Source organism: Carettochelys insculpta, chromosome 7, assembly GCF_033958435.1.
Source record: "Carettochelys insculpta isolate YL-2023 chromosome 7, ASM3395843v1, whole genome shotgun sequence".
Lineage (NCBI taxonomy): Eukaryota > Metazoa > Chordata > Testudines > Carettochelyidae > Carettochelys > Carettochelys insculpta.
In genome coordinates, this window is record NC_134143.1 from 30,043,277 (window position 1) to 30,062,348 (window position 19,072).

General features: G+C 39.8%; 1 protein-coding gene across 1 annotated transcript in view; it reads right to left on the reverse strand.

The window, feature by feature from the left end:
- The window catches only part of DNA2 (DNA replication helicase/nuclease 2), a 45,419-nt gene that overhangs the window by 4,978 nt on the left and 21,369 nt on the right, over window positions 1-19,072 (reverse strand). Inside the window, exons 5-18 of the mRNA XM_074999588.1 lie at window positions 18,465-18,596; window positions 16,880-17,099; window positions 15,759-15,876; window positions 15,247-15,412; window positions 13,085-13,279; window positions 11,596-11,823; window positions 10,625-10,741; window positions 10,419-10,528; window positions 6,642-6,751; window positions 4,079-4,303; window positions 2,384-2,577; window positions 2,194-2,283; window positions 1,908-2,109; window positions 298-387 (exon numbers count right to left, since the gene is read on the reverse strand). Coding sequence (XP_074855689.1) covers window positions 298-387; window positions 1,908-2,109; window positions 2,194-2,283; window positions 2,384-2,577; window positions 4,079-4,303; window positions 6,642-6,751; window positions 10,419-10,528; window positions 10,625-10,741; window positions 11,596-11,823; window positions 13,085-13,279; window positions 15,247-15,412; window positions 15,759-15,876; window positions 16,880-17,099; window positions 18,465-18,596 — 2,197 coding nt within the window. The remainder of the gene's footprint in view (window positions 1-297; window positions 388-1,907; window positions 2,110-2,193; window positions 2,284-2,383; window positions 2,578-4,078; window positions 4,304-6,641; window positions 6,752-10,418; window positions 10,529-10,624; window positions 10,742-11,595; window positions 11,824-13,084; window positions 13,280-15,246; window positions 15,413-15,758; window positions 15,877-16,879; window positions 17,100-18,464; window positions 18,597-19,072) is intronic.

Genomic DNA, 19,072 nt, shown 5'->3' on the forward strand with positions numbered 1-19,072 from the left:
TGAAAAGTGGGGCCCAGCATAAAAAGCATGCTCACCCCTACTCTAGACGTTCCTGAAGACTAAAAGGTATTTGGCTATACGTACAAGGACTGGGCATGCTGTCGCAATACAGCACAGGAAACAAAATGAGATTCTGAATTCTAACCCCTGCACTCCTCTGCCATTCAACCAGCCTTCATTTTACTCTGAGGATCCAGTACATACCAGTTTGCATTCTGCGGTGATTTTATACCACTGTAAAGCAGAATTATTTTGTCTCCTGCTCTGCCCTGACATCACCTTAAAAGGAAAAATTACCTTAATAAAGAAGGTGGTGAGGAAGAGTACTAATTTAGCTTCTGTCATGTTACTTACACCACCTTTTTCTGCTTGTTCTGGTGCTGGAACCTGTATACAAAGTCAAATGAATATTACATGCAATAAGTTGTATTTTATTCAGTATTTCAGTGAACTTGTGTTACACTTGCTCATGTAAAACTAATACTCAGATCATACATTTTATCCTAAAACCACAGAGAACTTTATCAGGTGGATATCCCTCTCTTACAGCAGGGAGACTGAAGCACAAAGCAGCTTGGCCAAGGTCACAGAAAATGAAAATTCTGTCTTATCCATGGACTCTTCCTTCTAGGAACATTCATGTCAGTTTTCATAGTGGGGATTCCCTGTGTGCATAGTAACTAGAAGCAGACCACACTTTAAAAAAAAAAAACAAAAACAAAAAACAAAAACACACACCACAAACCACAACCTAGTCTTAGGACTATTCCTCAGAAAAACCTCTCAAGAATAGTAATATTTTTCAGTTTTAGAAATACAATTTGTAAGTGCTATTCAACTGAAACCCCCTTGCACCAGATTTTTGACAATGAAAAGATTTTAGCTGATTATTTCCTTTCTTCTAGCAAGGTCTCACACAATTCTGTGATACTTGGGGTGTTCCATTCTATTCTATGCAGTTTTGGAGGGCGTTTAGCCCATTAGTAATGCCTGTTCTCCAGCTGACCAACAGAAGAGTCATTCCAAAACTGTGTAGAAACTCCTAGTGCATGCTCAGTAACAATAACCTTAATGCCAAGCAGTGAACTACAGACAGTGGGCTATCTACTTTACAAATGATCAAAAAGAAACATTATGCTGTGCCAGGACAGAGAAAGCAACAGCTGCATTCAAGACTTTGTCACATATGGAGGTCAAAAATAACATCTGGGAAGACGAAACTGGGGATCTTCAAAACACAAATGAGAAGAGTGTGCTCTTGTATGGTTATGAGACCCGGAGTACTAAAAAGTCTTCAGATCACAAGCTACAGACATGCATAAAGAGATGCCTGAGGTATATCCTTCATATCAAATGGCAAGACTTGTCACAAATGAGGAGTTTTAGAACAAAAAACAGGACAAGAACCACTTGATGTTCAAGTAAAGAAAAGAAAGGGTTGACTAGGGGATGACTAGGCCACACTCAGAATAGTCCCAGCATAGTTCATCAACCTCTCAAATGGAACCTGCAAAGAAAATGCCAAAGAGGAAGACCTTGGACAACTTGGAGAAGATCTACTGAGATTGAAGGACAACAACTGGAGCACTCCTGGAGTTAGCTAGAAGTTTTGTCACAAGACAGAATGAAGTGAAGGAAGAGAATGTCTTTTGGTTAAATAATTTCAGTTAATAACAGCACTTCAAATTTGTAACAGTTTGTGTACAGCTATAAGAGACATTTTTAAGAGTACAAAACTGTTGCTTAACTATATATTTTACACGTTTGACAAAGAAAAGTCAAAAGAACTAACTTCAACCAATTTAGGTATATTGCAAATATGGTCTACAAAACATCAAGATAAAAATACACTATTTTGAAGGAAGGATAACATGAAGATAAAACGGAAGGATACAATCAATATTTACCTTCTCTGTGTTGAGAAAACACACAGGATTATTTGGCTCAAGTGTTTCTTTCAACCATGCTTCTGAACAATCTGCAAATAATTCCAGCTGCAGCTTCAAGTTATTTAAATTTGGCAGGTTAACAGTAGCTTTGGAGACTTTCTCTGAGCCACATTCCAGTTTGCCTTCATACATCAGCTTATTACTTAGTGACATAATTTTACTATAGAGTTTAAAAACAAAAGCAACGTTAAGTCTTACAGATCAAATATTTACATTCAATAGGAACTGAAATAGTTTTAAATACCTGTTCATTCTGTACTGCACAGTTAACTGGACAACAGCATTCTTGTTTTTTTCTAGTCTCTTAAACAAACTTTCACTCATGCCAAGATCTCTGTTACAAAAAAAATCAGATATCTAAGTCAGTGCATGGAACGTTCACTTGTTGCCCAACCCACACGTTTTACAATTTTTCCAATATGATTTTATCTTACCTTGCTTCTGTGTTGTGTACAAGTGGAGGTAATTGTTGATGGTCCCCCACCAGCACAAACCTATCTGAGTAGAAGAGTGGACCCAGGCAGACTGGCTGGCTTATTTGAGAAGCCTCATCTACAATGCAGAAGTCAAACCGTTTCCGAGCAAAAATTGGATGGTTTACTCCCATGCATGTTGTTGCAACTACTGGCTGAAAATTCAAACATATCTTATAGTTAGAAAGGCATTTTCCCATTTCATATTTTAAAAACACAATTTCTACATCAATCAGATCAAATAAACCTACTTTTTTTTTCTTCTTTTAAAAGCCCATTAACTCTACTTAATGAATGCCTGATTTTTATACCACTCTTACGCTCTGCATAATCCAAACACTTTCCAATAGATTGATATACAGACAAAAACCAAAAGTATTTCTGGAATACTAGAACTAGCATCCAACTCATAGCACATTCCTAGCAGTGTTTAGAATGCTATGTTTAAAAGTTCAGATAAATATGGAGCTTGGAATTTCATAGTCACTATCACTATCCTGGGCAGGTGGTCAATAATATATCCTTATTGCTATATTCTTATTAGCACATGGAATTACTGTTCCACAGAATCACTATAGATATTTTGGTATATTTAAGATTTTTACTTCATTTGATTCTATAATTTTCTTTCAGATATAGTGCTAGTTCCCCACCAGCACAACCTGTTCTGTCCTTCCACTATATTTTTACACTATTGTGACTGTGTCCCATTTATTGTGATGCCTATTCTGCAATGTCCTCTTTTAATATACGGCAGTCTAGTTCACCCATCTTACTATTTAGTTTTCATTTTAGTTTAGTTTAATAAAAAAAAAAAAAAAAAAAGGCAGGCTTTACAGAATGCCAAGTTTTCCCTTCAGGCAGGAAATAATGGATGACATCTACCTTCCTGTCTGGCCACTTGTGTATCGTATACCTGCAATACAATGTATGCTTATTTGCATACTGAGCCAGGTATACATTGAGCTATTGTGAATTTTGCAAGAGGAGACCTACAGGAAGAAACAAACAGAAAAGGGGATGTCCTTTTTTTAAATTAAAGTAAAAGATTGAACCTGTATATCTTGAAATGCAATTCCAGACACCGAATCTTTAACATAGGGGGCAAGCTGACAGCATGATTGTCTCATGAAACAAGGGTCACAGACCACTGGCTATATAACACCACAAGGATTTTGGACTAGACATGAGACCATCAAGTCGAGGATCAAAATGTACGTAACTATTTGCAAAATTTATAGTTCTATTACCTGAATCATTATGCTGTGTGAAATAAACTGATTTGTTTACAATAAAATAAAATATAGGTACTGTTAGTTAAGCAGAATGATTATTTGATGCGGAACTGGTAATATTGGAGTGTACTATTTCCGTGGAATATGCTGGTGGGGTACTGACCCTTGGCAGCCATAAACCAGACTTCCTCCTCCTAAGGGTAGGAGGTAGCAAAGTGTATCAGAGTCCCTGAATTAATCCAGAGAACAGATACGTTAGCAGTGTGGCCTACCTCATGCCAACCCACACTCCTCAACTGCATCTTGCTGAAGTGGTCAAAGGTAAACATGTAAATCACTTCCCACACCAATCAGTCCTTTTCTTCCCAGTGCCACCTACCAGCAAGGCAACTAACAGTTTTTTGTGATGTATGTATCTTACTTGATTGTTATAGAGCTCCTCCAAATAAGTTACAGATTTAATTGATTTGCATCTGCAAATTTCTTCCTCTGTGAACTTTCGTATGTTTGGATGAACCTTCTGAGCTCGCCCCAACCGCAAAAAACCTACTTTGAACCTGGCTAACTTCATCAGGATGTTATCAACAGCAGTGTGCGTAAAACTCGTCAGCAGAACACTGAAGCCACAGGCAGAAAGAATTCTTACCTAAAAAGAGAAATGCAGTAAGGAGAGAAAAAAGAAAAGCCCAAATGTGAGCTTGAATATAGGGATCAGTACAGGTTCTCTCATCGAGCAACATCTCTCATCCAGCAGGACAATGAATGTTGCTGGAGCAGAGAGATCCAGCTGTGCAGGGTTCAGCTGAGCCCTACTGGTGTCAGGGAGCCTCGCTGGCAGCCTGCTGTAGGGAGCCCCAAGAGCAGCCCCAGGGCAGGGAATGAGGTTGGGAAGCCCAGCTGGGGTTGGGGAGCCCAGCCCCAGTCAGTATCCCAACTAGGAGCCCAGGCTTAGGGAGCCAGTGGAGAGCCAGGCTGTGGCACTGAGTCCCACCAGCAACCCTGCAGCCAGGGGACCTGGTTGGGGCAGGGAGCCCTGGGTTGGCAGCCCCACAACCATGGGGATTCCAGCCAAGCTAGAGAACCCTGGCAGTCCTGCAGCAGGGAACCCAGACAGCACCTCTGTAGCCAGGGGGACCCTGGCCGGGCCGGGGAGGAAGCTTGGCAGCCCTGCGCCATGAGGAGCTGGGTGGGGCACTGAGACCTGCTGGCAGCCCTGTGGGGGAGCCCTGCAGGAGCCCCCTCCAGGCACCCTGGGGCCTGACTTGCTCTCATCTGGCAAATCTCATTGTTCAGGACCACTCAGTCCCCAAGATTGCCAGATGAGGGAGGTACAACCTGTAATTCGTTTCTTAAAAGGGTAATTAAGCTGCATAAAAATCCCAATAGAGACAAACATTAGGTTCTCTCTCACTCCAGATCTGCTGCTAATAAAAGTCTTTTTTTCTAAACCACAGATAGGCTTCAAAACTGGAATATTTTATTATATTCTGGTGCCAAAGGATTTTAGCAGCATTAGAATATTGTAAAGTGATCATTACATCATCACCTATTCCCAGAAAGGGAGTTCTGGAGGGGATCAAAACCAAACCAAACCAAACCAAACCAAACTACACCACACCATGGGATATACTTTGTCATTCTACTAGTGTTAATTGTCATGCCCCCCATGCTTTATGAAAACTGACTCATGAATATGAAGATGCATAACTTGTAGATACTTTAGACAAAATATCACATGCAGTAAATCAATTTTAAATGTTATAATTGTTTGAACAGGTATATCCTACATTTGTGCATGTATCATTTTTGTACGTGAAGTTAGAAATAGGAAGTATGGATCAGTTTATAATTCTAAATGTGCTAATGAGGTACATTATTGATGCTCCAGAAACTTAATGGGTCTGTGATCAACTCAACAACTTGTGAATAGTCTTGTCTGTCCCGTAAAACACAAACTGGGGTTGGTTCTAGAGAAGACATATGGCCAGGCCCCTGACACTGAAACCATTTTAGATCAGGTTATTTCCCACTCAAGGTGAGGAAAGTTTCAACTGAGCATAAAGAATTTCCACCTGGGGCCAAAGAGATATAAGGGGTAGGGAATAAACAATTGGGGCAGTGGTCAAACAAGAGACCCCCATTTTCTACCTAGGATGCCTGCTAAACAGGCAGAAGGATAGGGTCCAAGAACGGAGGCTGCTTAGTTTGTGAAAGAATGTTTGGAACAACTGTTTAGGGTAAGTATCAGATGGGTAGCCGTGTTTAGGGTAAGAATTTGTACATAACAAGTTTCTTATGAAATTAGAATTAGCTGGCATGTTTTATTTTAAACTTATAACTTAAGTTCATCTCACTGTTTTCACCTGCAACCACTTAAATCCTACTTTTTTATGCTTAATAAAGGCAGCTTTGTTTATTATCAAGCCCAGTGTAAATAACTGTTACCTGGAAGGAGAGCAACAATTGTGCATATCTCCCTTTCACTAATAAAAGGAGCAGACCTTATGAGCCTTCTCTGTGTAAAACCTTTTCTCAGCGTAAGATGGATTTATTTTGGGTTTAGGTTCATTTTAGGGGTTGATTTCCTGGGTGCTGAGCCCTCCCAGAGTTCAACATCTGTTGTTCTACAGAAGGGCGGTTTCCCCAGTTCTGTGCATTTGCTGGGGAAAAGCAGCACTTTTGGCTCAGCAGGACAGGGTGGTGGGGAGCCCCAGAGAGCAGGAAGGCAGGCATCACTGCTTCATCAGCACACCAGGGGACAACGTCAAGATTTCTGGTGATCTGTATTAAATCACAGAATATCACATTAAATATTCTCTGTAAAGCTGGCTCCAATTTTTTTCCAATTTGAATGTCATAAACAGCAATCCTGTATAAACCTCAGTTGGGAAAAGGATGCTTCTTATACAGCTTACTTAATTCTTGCCCTCTAAGCCTTTAAATTAACAATTTTCTTCCAATATTAAGTCACATTATGATCTTACTAGAGCACATATGGTAGTAGTTTTTCCTGTTCCAGGCATGCCCACGATGAGCGTGTAATCTTTTGAAAGGAGCACTTGTTTCATTGCCTGTTTCTGAGGCTTATTCAGACCTTGAATTAGAAAACAAAAAATATTTGTAGTTAATCCTATCTGCAATCTAAAGTACTACTTCTCCTTACTATAGATCCCTCATAACAGAGATAAATTATACGCCGCTAAATACAAGTTTTGATAATGATTTTAATATATAAAAAGTATCTAAAAGAGTTCATTTAAAAAAAACTGAAACATAGGTTAAAAAGTTATTCATTGTCTATCCAGGCTCCAGCCAAGAGTAAACTAATAATAGCTTTAAAATTGTTCCTCCCAAAGGGTCCTCTCTTCCTTTGCACAAGATCTCAAGTACAAGTTTCTGCATTGTTGACACTTGTTCAACATGTATGCATTGCTTCTAGATGAAACACAATAATGCTCTGGGCTGCATCTTTTTAAGAGAAATATTAGAACAGATCTGAGTTTCCCAGTAGAGAACAGGTCTTAGCCAGCCACCCTAGATTAAGCTCAAATAAAACTCAACTGAAATGGATAAGCAGGAGGTAATGTTTAAGCTAGTAGGCAGATGTTTTAGGTGCATTTTCTACTAGAAGTCATTATCTTCAAATTTGACCAGTATTATTTAGTAGTCTTAAGAGTCTTTCAGACGGGTAGCCATGTTAGTCTGGATCTGCAAAAGCAACAAGCGGTCCTGAGGCACCTTATAGACTAAGAGAAATGTATGAGCATAAGCTTTCGTGGGCAAAGACCCACTTCATCAGATGCAGGTGACGAAGTGGGTCTTTGCCCACGAAAGCTTATGCTCATACATTTCTCTTAGTCTATAAGGTGCCACAGGACCCCTCATTGCTTTTTAAGAGTCATTGTTGACCAGTGTTCTCTCTTTTTTCCTCACTGCTGAGCAGAATTAATTTTGGTATGTGCATCAATGTGGAGGTAATGTGCAGCACATCACCTCTATATGTTGGTGCACATAAATTCACATGGCGAGAGTGGGACAAAGGCATTCTGAACGTAGAAGTGTGTCTAAAGCCTTAAGCAGAGGGTCAGAGTGCAGGTGTGTGAGGATTTTGGCTGGGGATGCAGGCTCTGGGTGGGGCCAAGGATGAGGGAGGCTCAAGTACAAGAGATCTAGGCTGGTGGGGCTGCAGAATTCAGAATACAGGAGAGGGCTGCAACTTAAGGTAGAGGTTGGTGTGTAAGAGGGAATGAGGATGCTGGGGTAGGCCAGTGTGAGAGGTTTGGGAAGCATAAGACTGCTGTAGCCCACTGCAGCATGGAGAAGGTTACAAGCAGGCCAAAGGTAGCCCGCACATGCTGGGCCAATCAGCATGAGACGCAGACAACCAGGGACTGGTTGGGCCCTATAAAAGGGCTGCAAAGCTGAGGGGAGCTTACTCACACTGGGCCTCAATAGGGAGGGAATCAGCAGCACCTGGGGAAAGTAGTGATGGGCAAGTTCAGGGGAGCTGGAGACAAGTGCCAGCCTAATACCAGTTAGGCTGTAGGCCTTGATACAAGGCCCAGGAAGTTGCCAGGGTCACAGAAGTGGCCCAGAAACAGGAGCAGTCAAGGGAGTAAAGGAAGGCAGGATAAGGCTGCCATCAGAATGCCCCTGAGTACTGAGAAGGCCTGGGTCCCCACTTTCCATCACACGTGCCCACACTGGCACATTGCCTATGCAGACTGCAACTTGCCTATGAGTCAAGGAACTAGACTTTGGGGTTGCAGTTGGCCAGGGTGGCATGCGTGTCAACTGAGGACTACTAACACCTCCAGAAGGGGACAAGAATGGAGTGGTGGGCACTGACAGAGGGTAATGTCCTGAAAAGAGTACCACAGTCTAGGGCACAAAGTGGTTCCAGAATCAGAGGATGGAGACAGCAGAGTAAAGATGAGGTGAGACACCAGCCAGAAGGCAGCACATTCCATGAACTGAGCTAATTTCTGGACTAACAGTAAGAGGTGGAGGAGCAGAGGTCCAGCAGTCAATTGAACTCCCGTGCAGAATGCAAAAGGGATCTCCAAGTTTGGGAAGTGGGGTCAGGGCTGGTGGTTAGAATGCAGAAGGCGATAGGGGCACTGGACTGGAGGTGTGGGCTTTGGAGTGGGGCTCAGGATGAAGGGTTTAGAGTGCAGGAGATGGCTCAAGGTTAGGCAGGGGTTGGAGCTCATGTTTACCTGGGTGGCTCCTGGTCAGCAGTGCCCAGGCAGGCTGCCAGGTTCCTGCCTGCCCTGGGAGGCCACGCTATGCTTTAGAAGCAGCCAGCAGGTCCAATTCCAAGGTGCACCCCCATCCCCAGTGAGGTTCCATGGCACACAGAGCCCCATTGTCCCCCTGCCCACCCCCAAGCAGGAGCTGGACCTCATGTGTTTGCTGCTTCCCCACTGGACCCAGCAGGGAGCTGTGCAGATATGCAAAGGGGCCCCACCCTGCTGGTCCCTCTCCCTGTCAGCCCCAGCACAGAAATGTTCGAGCTGCTATGGCGACTTCCTGCTTGGGCCAGTGGACAGAGGTGTTTCCCTGCCAGCTGTGGGTGCTCCCTGCTGGGGCCAGAGAGAGTTGCCTCCCAGCCCACCACTGCAGCTTCAAGGCTTGTAGAGAGGCATTGCTCCCCACTACAGCCCTAAGCCCCTGTACAGAACTTAATGGGAACTTAATTTTTGACCTATTACTACTTCTGGATAACCCAGTTCTTTCTCCTGTTCCCCCTACCATCAGCCAGGAAGATATGCCTGTTCCTATCTAATGGACACCTCACCACAATTTTTTTTTTTGGCCTCTGGACTAGATTACTACCACATATACACCTACCCCTGAAAAACACTGGGGAGGACTGCTACAAATACATAACACTAACTCTATGCTTCACTGTAGCTACATATTTGCTTCAGGAGTCAGTTATGGTCTAGTAAACCTCGTATGATTTGGGGCCAAGTTATTCAACAAACTTCTCTCTTTTCCTCTCTCTCTGCGCCCCCTCCCCCCAATGGCAGCTAGAATCTACTGGGTCATATTTGTTATTTGTTCTCACTTACACTAAAAAGACCCTTTTTGCAGCGCATAGAGTATAAGATAAATGTCTCTTGATATTGACAGACTTTGCCGGGCCTTGGGCTAGGTTGGGGAAGGGCCTTGGCTCTGGGACCCTGGAAAGGGCAGGGCCTGAAGACAGAAGGCATGGAGGGGGGTTTAGCCTCCCCCACCTAGCACACACTGCACAGGTTTACAGCCGCAATGTAAAGTCTGGAGCTTTAGCCACTGCTGCTGCATAACTGGGGCCTTTTAAATTGCCAGGCCCCAGACAACTTCCTTTGCCCCACCTTAACAGTGGTTCTGCTTGAAGCTGCTGTCTCCAACACTCAACAAGAGGAAGAAATCAAAAGTTTAAACTCCAAGAAATGAACACCTTTTTACTGATGTATGGCTAATTCAATAGCAGAAATAAGGGGAAGTTGAAACTGATCTGAGATCTGAACCTTAAAGTGCAAAGAATCACACGTTACTGATGTAAAGTGCCAGGTGCTTTGTCATCAATGTATATTTCTAAATAGATGAATGTCAGTCAATTCATATGAAAAGGAATTCAAAAAATAAAGACGGTGAAGTGATCAATATCTCATTAACCATCGCCAGGAGAGGAGAGGGATTTAAAAAAACACCTCATACTATTTGATACCAAAGGATACATGCTGCTACTATGAGTTCAATATAATTTATACCCTTTAAAATGTTTGCAACAGTTTCCTTTGCTTCAGGAGGAAGAACAGAGCTCAAGTGCTGAATGAACTGTGGTCTGTGGAAGTCAATTATTAAGTTACGAAGCTTTTCACTAGGAAGAAGGAAAAAAAATTAGACAAAATTACTATCACTGAGAATATTTATACTGTCAGTAAACAAAATTTGAAAATAATTTAGTTCTACAAACCTAGCAGAAGAATTCTCCATCAGTTTAGAAAGATTTCTTAGGGGGGCATCAATGCCAGACATTCCTTCTTCATGATCTAACCTAAATATAGTGTTCTTAGGGAGCTTAGACAAGTTCCTGAAAGACACAATAGGAATAATAAGCAGGCATATAATCACTTTTGATTTCACTCTGCTTATTGCTCATAGACATACTACTATAGGTTGCTGTCTGATGTATGTAGGCAGCCTGAAATAATAGTTCCCAGAAGGACTAAAGTACTCCTATTCATGTGAGCAAGGCAAGACCTCTGAAGCCTGATGATTTAAAATCAGCAGTGGTATCCATTTCATGAGTATTCAAGTAGGGGTAAAAGAACTAGAGGTTTAGGAGCGTGGAAGCTTCTTCTGGCTTGAGGTGGTTTCCATCGTGTAGGATTTACAATTTCATTCAATTGTCTTTCAGAACCCCCCATTACAACAATCCAACACTACTAAATTCAAGAAAAAGGGATAATCAAAAAAACCACACAATTTAGGAATACAACAAAAAGTCCTGTGGCACCTTATAGTCTAACAGATATTTTGGAACATAAGCTTTCATGGGCAAAGACCTGCTTCATCAGATGCGTCAGTCTCCGATACTAGTCTATGAATAGCATCTCATTCTGTTGTCCAATAGATGGAGCTTTGAAACAGGCTGTAACATTTTGCTTATCAGAAAACAGCCTAGATAAATTGGTTGATAGCTCCCTGAGAAAATATAACAAACACATACATGCAGATTCCCACACCTTGCCCAAGTTTTGCAATTTGAATTCAGTGTGGGTTTTTTTATTTTGTTTTTTTATGATGGTGGGCATTAGGTTATACCTAAAAAGAGAGAGAGTAATTAATTTTATGTTATAAGCTTCCCTAAAATGTTACAAAAATTTGAAAGACACGCACACTCTTCTTTTCAAACCACCATGTTTTCATTTCTGTTTATATTACCTGTCCAATAAACAGGAAATTTTTGTCTCATTGACCTCTTTAACATAGCCAGAAGACAAGCCAAGTAATTTGTTTTCTCCACTCACAACAATTCTGTCTCCTGCCAACAGGTTTGTTGCAGGCATGATACCATTTTTACGCTGGAAATAATGTAGATATTCTCCATCAGAAGTTTCCTGTACATGTTCAACTCTAATCATATTTCCAATGCAGTCTCCAGCCTTTTCTCTTTGAATACATAAAAATAAAGTGTAAGCTGCCTTTTTATCATTAAAGTTTAATAGTAGTACACTATTTCTTATATTAGTTTTCTTTGCTCATATTGGCAGTCTTTTGAAAACAAATATATTATGTTCTAAAACTAATCAATTCAGGACAGAATATCTTTCTAAAATATATACTCAATCATAAGTTATTGTCTTAAAGAAGAAATTAACTGATGAAATTCCATGGTGTGTATTATACAGGTTAGCCTAGATTCTAGCCTTAAAAAAAAAAAACAAAAAAAAAAACAAAAACAACAACAAAAAAAAAAACAAACTATATATGCGCTTCAAAATAAAAAGTTCATGAATTGTCTTGTGAAACTCCCAGATAAAAGTGATGTACAGATTCTCAACACAGTGGAGATTATTCAAGGTAAGTCTTAAGTATTAAATTTTGAAACATAAGATCATCTTATTAATATGTAAGTTTGATTTTTAGACTTTCAATGGTAACAGGTAATTATGACTGCCCATCTGTCACAGAAACAGTATCTTACTATATTTCACCCATAAAGTTATAGATGGCTGCTGGTGAGAATTTAAACACGAAATGGACTCCTCCGTCCATTTTCAGCCATCTGTGGAGCAGCCTGAAGTAGCAATAGAGCCCAGAACAGACTACATCCTGTCAAAAACCTTAATCCAGGGAGATACAAAAATGAGCTGGGGTACAGACAATATCCATCCATACACTAGTGAGGTGAGACTAGTGAAAGCATTACCCTTTTATTTTTTTTTTTTTTGGTAAAATATGGCTACAAGGCATAACTTCCTTCCTCCCCTAGAGAAGCACCTTACAATAGATTGCTGGTACTACAATACCAAATCTACTTGGCATGTAAATGAGGGAAATCAAAATGCAAATGAGATGCAGATTTGCATATCTCACACCTCATTTGCCTATTCTTTCAAAAGAAGAAAAGCAGTGTAGACGTAGCTCTTTTGAAAGGACACTTCTTTCCATAAAAAAAATGGGAAGAGTTCTTTTGAAGAGTGGGTTTACCTTCGAAAGAGCTGCCTCTACCCTGCTTTTCTTCTTTTGAAAGAAGCCCTTTCAAAAATGCAAATTAGGTGCCAGATATGTAAATCTGCACCTCATTTGCATTTTCAATTTCCCTCATTGCATACCTCTTTCGAAAGAGGCATGCAAGTGCAGACACAGCCAATGAGTTACAAAAAAAACAAGGGGATAACAAGTGCCCACAGACAAGTGCCCATCTTACCTTTCTGAAGCAGGCATCAGCCATATATTTTTACATTCCTTTTTGCCTGCTCCATAGTGACACTCCAAGGTTAACATCAGATACCACAGGCTGAAATACTGCAAGTGAGACAGTTTCAAATGCTGGGTCTCTTTTTCAATAACAGGTACTAGAGAAGGAGGAATAAGGTCTTTATCCATCTTTTGCTCTACAGCTCTAAAAATGGACAAAAAGCATCAAATTAGTATCTCTTTCCCATCTTTTCTTTTACATATGGTTAATAAATTCAATAGACTCTACACAGCAAAAGAAAATAACTACTTGAACAAATCAAACTTAGGGGAAGAGCATCCAATTCTAAATATTTATGTGGGCATGAAATTCCCAGTACAGAACCTGTTCCTATGCCTGATTTCCATTTATACTCTCATATTAGTGACTAGATGTCCCCTGGTAATAATTTTGAGTTTTCACAGGTGGAAAGGTCACGGCTTATTTCAATAACTGAAGCATATTATTTTCTGCCTTCTACATAAAGAATGCTAGCTCTACAAAATGAACCATGTGTTAAGAATCTGAAGACTTTTATTTATTAATATAGCATCAATTTGTCTTAACCACATAAGCATACATATATGTTTACATAACAATTAAAATTGGTTCCTGAAGACTTTTTGGTATTGTTTTGTGTGAAAATATCACTTCTGAAAGAAAATGTTTAATGTAACTAAAAACATCAAAGTAATTTTATGATTGCCTTTACTGGATGATACAACCGGACTGAATACAAAAAGGAAAATATCACAGGCATATACGTGAGTTAAATATAGAAATCCTATTGCGTCTAGAAATCTGGAGCTAGATCGTCTCACAATTTACACAGCAATTTTAGCCACTATGTTTAGGTATCATCTCCTTTTAATGCCTCCTACTCTCTTACACCCTATATTCATAAGGGAACTAAATTATCTAAAAAATTAATACATAAGTAAACCATTGTAATTAATATATAAATGAATCATCATAATTTTGTAATTTTTTTTAATCTCTAAGGCAGCCGTGAATTGTATTCATGTTTTACCCTGATAAACCGTGGTTTTCAAGCAGCATGCCATTACACACATCTGTCCAAATGTGCTATGAAATTTCATCAATTTCCCCCCATTGTGGTTCTGTGCAGAGCCACCATAAGGGTGAAAATATTGACCACGCAGGACCCTATTTACACAGGGAGGTAGCTGAAATGCTGCTTCTCGGTCTGAACAAGATAGCAGGGAGCACACTCCCACTCCCTGCTCCAGCAAGAGGGAGCAAAGGAGTGCGGGAGCCTGTTGGAACTGGGACACAATTTAAATGCTGCATCCTGGCTCGAATAGGCTGACAGCAGGGGAGCCTGCTTTCAGTGGTTACTCGTTTACTCAACATCCCTAGGGATGGCATTGAGCAGATTTTGAAAATGTGTCTGTGCTCACTAAATCAGTGTATTCTGTGATGGATTTGGAACATTAATGCATTTGATCTTTGTCTAGCTTGTTGTATGCAATACTATGTGGCAAACCTTTCTAGTAAGAATGTAACCTTAGTAAATGTGATATTTATGATCAATCAATTCAGCTGAAAAAAAGCAGGTGTGGCACAGCATTGCTTGTCTGACTGAAGTCTGCTGTGTTACTGAAAAGGTTGGAAAACAGCGTGATAAAAAAAATATGAAGTACAATATGGGGAGGGGGAGAAAAAAAAAACAAATCCACATAGTTTCTTATTAAAAATTCAGCTTTTAAAATTAAGCACGGGGCGCGGGGGAGGGAAACCACAAAACTTAGAAAAAACCCTTAATGACGAGTTTACTTCATCCTATGCAGTAAAATTGGCTACTCTATCTCCAGCAGAATAGTTACAGCTGCATAGCTCCCCATGTCAGTGTCATTCAGGTGTAATTACTCTGTGCCAGTCAACTTCTACACAGGTGAAATGGCTAAACCTGTGCAGGAATGGGTTCTTAAATTGTTAGGATTGGGGAGGAATCAACGGATCAAAACTCATCTTTGGAGAGAGTCACTGCATACAAAGGGCAAGTGTTAATCAAAGCTATGAAATTACCATAGAAAATCCAAAACTGATTAGTATTAATTTGTTGGATTTTTTAATGCACTGACAATCCAAAGTCTGAAAGTTTCTTTTACCTGCTATAAAGAAAGCAGTTGTGCATTTGTGGGCAATATTTACAGGCCCAACTGTCATCAATTAAAGGAGGAAAAGACACAAGTTGTGTTTGCTTATTTCCTGGCACAGATGTACACACACTGTGGAATAAATAGAAGGCCAGTTGGTTTCTTAGCTTTATTAATTCTGTCGAGGAAAAAAAGAACATATACAAGTTAATCTTTCAGGGTTAGCAACAGAACATTCAATTAATAATCTGGGGTTCCAAGCAATGTGCATGTACATAGCACAAAGAGTATTTATGACAAGAGACTCTTTTGATAGAGGTGTATTGTTTAATCCAAAATTATTCCAGCAAGATTAAGCACTCTTGTCAAAACAAATAGCTTATCTCAATACTACTTACTAGGTGCTGGAAGTGATATGTTAATCAGTACAAATATTTTCAAGAGTGAACAATGTACTAAAATGTCAATGTTAAAAAACCTCTTAGAAATTATAACAGTTAAGCACAGTTTCTGGGGAGAACAACCTCTCCTATCCATACGGTCGCCAGAAACAGGATACATATTTCCAGTTTTAAGGTAAAGAAGAAATCCAGCTTCAGGATCCACTCTTCGTTCTTGGTTCAACAAGGTGTACAGAACAACCTGAAGAGATTTTAAAAATATAATCAACATGTATTTGGATATTCAAGTAATTCACAAAAGTCAAGTAAATGCATTAAGATTGTGCAGTTAAGCAGACTTTTCACTGCCAAGATTACTAAGAATAAATGCTTAGCATCTAATTGATGTTTTCAATTAAAAAAAAATATTTTTTCCTTCCATAAGAAAAGTCTCTGAAGGCTATGCCAGTACTAGACATAGAAGTTGACCACTAATACGTAATTTTAGCTACGCCAATTGCATAGCTAAAATTGACTTAGCAGGAGACTTCAGTGTCTGTCTACACAGAAGGAGGTTGAAGGGAGTGTTTCTGCTGTCTACCACCTTCCTTAATCCTCACCACTTGCAAGGAGTTTCAGCGTTGGCTCTGACTCCAGAAAGTGCCATTTTGCACATGCGCAAAGCAAAACCCTGAGTGGGTTGATCTTCTGCAGTAGTATAAGCATAGCCTAAAAAAAGTTAAATTTTAAGAACTGCTTATTTAGTTGACAACGCAGGAAGTAAATACCCATACTGTCACCTCTGTAATATTATAGCTTCCTTCCTCTAGACCCTGAAGAGGCTTTTCTGATGTATCAACTATAAAAGAATGAAGACAGCTACCCACCCAGCCCCACAAAAACTTATCTGAAAGATAACAAAATTTCAAGATATATTATCTCTTCTGTGAAGGCATCCACAAGTCCCCAGAGGTCAAAGATACAGTCTTCATACATTGATCCTGGCTTCCAACTTGGGAGGAGCAGTAAAGACAGCTCAGTAAAGACCATTCACTGAGACTACCTCCTCACTCCCTTATGAAAAGCTGGACTTTTGCTTGAAGATGGTAGTTTGTAAACACTTCCACACTGCTCAATTCATCATTCATAAATACAGATTACATTTATGGTAAACTATCACATATAAACTAGTTTTGACATAATTTATTAAATTAAGTGCCTATGATTATATTACAACTGTAAATGATGAACATTTAAAATTTTACCTGACTTCTGTGTTCTATGGAATTTGATTCCTTGCCAGTTTTGAGCTCCAAAGGCATTATCTTATAATGTGTTCCACACCTGCGGTGTATTTTCACACCAACTGTAACATCAATCTTGCCCTTCAATCCAAACCTGGGAGACCAGATATTTTCCTCAATATCCAGAAACTCTGTAACTTCAATATTACAAGAAAGATCTTCTATTTTTCCATCACTTGGTCTATGAGGAAAGCAAAATAAATTTTGAAATATGTAACTGTCAACACCCGAAGACTACTTCCAAAACACATAGGAATTTCTACATGTTTCTAAACTGGTATCTATGAGAGTCTCAAAGATTTAAATGTTCACAGGGAAGTTCTATTAGTGAGTGTACATTGCAATGGCAAAAACGTGTGTGTGTGTGTCATTAGCCATTAATTTAAGATGGTTAGGATGTTAAGGCCCACTCAAGCAACCTTCTGTGTACAGATAAGGCATCATCTCAAAAGGGTACTTTCAAACGTACAGTAGACCCCTGACTTATGCATAAGTTACGTTCCTGGGCAGCTTAAATTCGCAGAAGTCTGGACTGAGTTGGGGAGGGGCCCTGTCACTTTTCTACCCCAGTGCTGGCTGTGCCTGGCTCCCTGCTCCCATGAGTGGCAGGGAGCTGGAAACCAGCCTGGCTCCCAGTTCCCCTCCGCTTGCAGGAGCCAGGAAACTGACCAGCACTACTGCACTGATCAGTTTCAAGTGGTGGGGAGCTGGGAACCACATTTCCAGCTCTCCACCACTCACGATATCGACTCACATTATTGCAAAAAATGCGCAAGTCAATCATGTAAGTCGGGGACCTGCTGTACACTAATGTGGTAATTTCTCAACCTGAAAAAGTTATATTTTAAAAAATTAATGTTTGTCACGGATGTGCAAAACACAAAGCATCATGAATTCCTTCTGAAGAACACGCTTTATTTGACCTTCAATATTTATCTTTTTAAAAAGTTTACTGAAGTTAATACTATTTTAAAAACAGTTTTCTTTCTTCTGCAGTGCCAATTTAACTATGAGAGAAACAGAGGACCAGATGACTGATCATTATTAGGCAGACAAAATGGCAGGGAATCATGTGCAGGAAGACAACTTTGCAATGACCTAGTACGATGACAGATTTTCAATTTTTATAGCTTTGTCAATTGATCAAATAAGCTAGGTCTTCCACTGCTTAAAATTTTACTTTTGTGAAATGCCCAGTGTGGCACACTGTGACTTGAATCCTTTTTAAAAGCAAAAGGAGATATTTTTGCAAAATCCATTCTCCATCACCAGGGACACCGGTAAATATTTGTAATATTGTTTTTCAATCAATGCAATTGCAGCTAAACAAATGGCTTACTGCAGACTAGGTCATTCTTTGTTTAACAAGACCAACTTTTCAGGCAATGAACCCATGTGTCAGCTTCATACTATTAAACAGACAAGAATAAAGTTTTCTGTTTTAAAATCAAAATGATCCAAACAAACTAACGAGACAAATAATTCCGCTAGCGACTAAATAACAAAAACAACAACAGGGTTTTATGGGCAAATAACGGTTTCTTACAGTTTTAGCTGCATTTTGTTTTGGTTAGCTTGACTAGGTTTGTACATGAAGTCTTCTGCCCATTTAGAAATTGATGGAAGATATTCTTCTACGTCTTTCATGATTTCTTCTTGTTTCAGATTTAAGTAGTACCTGTAGAAGCAAACCCATAGACGTTTAACCACACAGAGAAAATATGGAATAATATACAGCAAAGGAGAACAGATTCAAAACTGATTAAGATAATGTAGTTTAATGGAGCCTCTGTCCTCCGAAGACGTATGAAGTTAAGCATGTGCAGTAATGGAGCATATGAGATAATTATAAACCACTATAAAACAGAAAAATTACTTAAGTCTCCGCTGAAAGGTTTATACACAAATATTTGTGTGCTCTGAAGTAGTTTATTAATTATCATCCTTAGTTTGGAGGGAAAAAAAAGGGGGGGGGAGTTTCCAACGGGGACTATAAACATTTATGTGAACAAGGCACTAAGTACTTCATTATATGCTATGTCTGTCTTTGCTAGAGCAGAAAGTCCATTTTAAGGCACTTTACTCAATTTTACAGCATGCCTGTCATCACTGCAAATACCATTAGGTCGATTTTAAGGGACACTAAGGTCAACT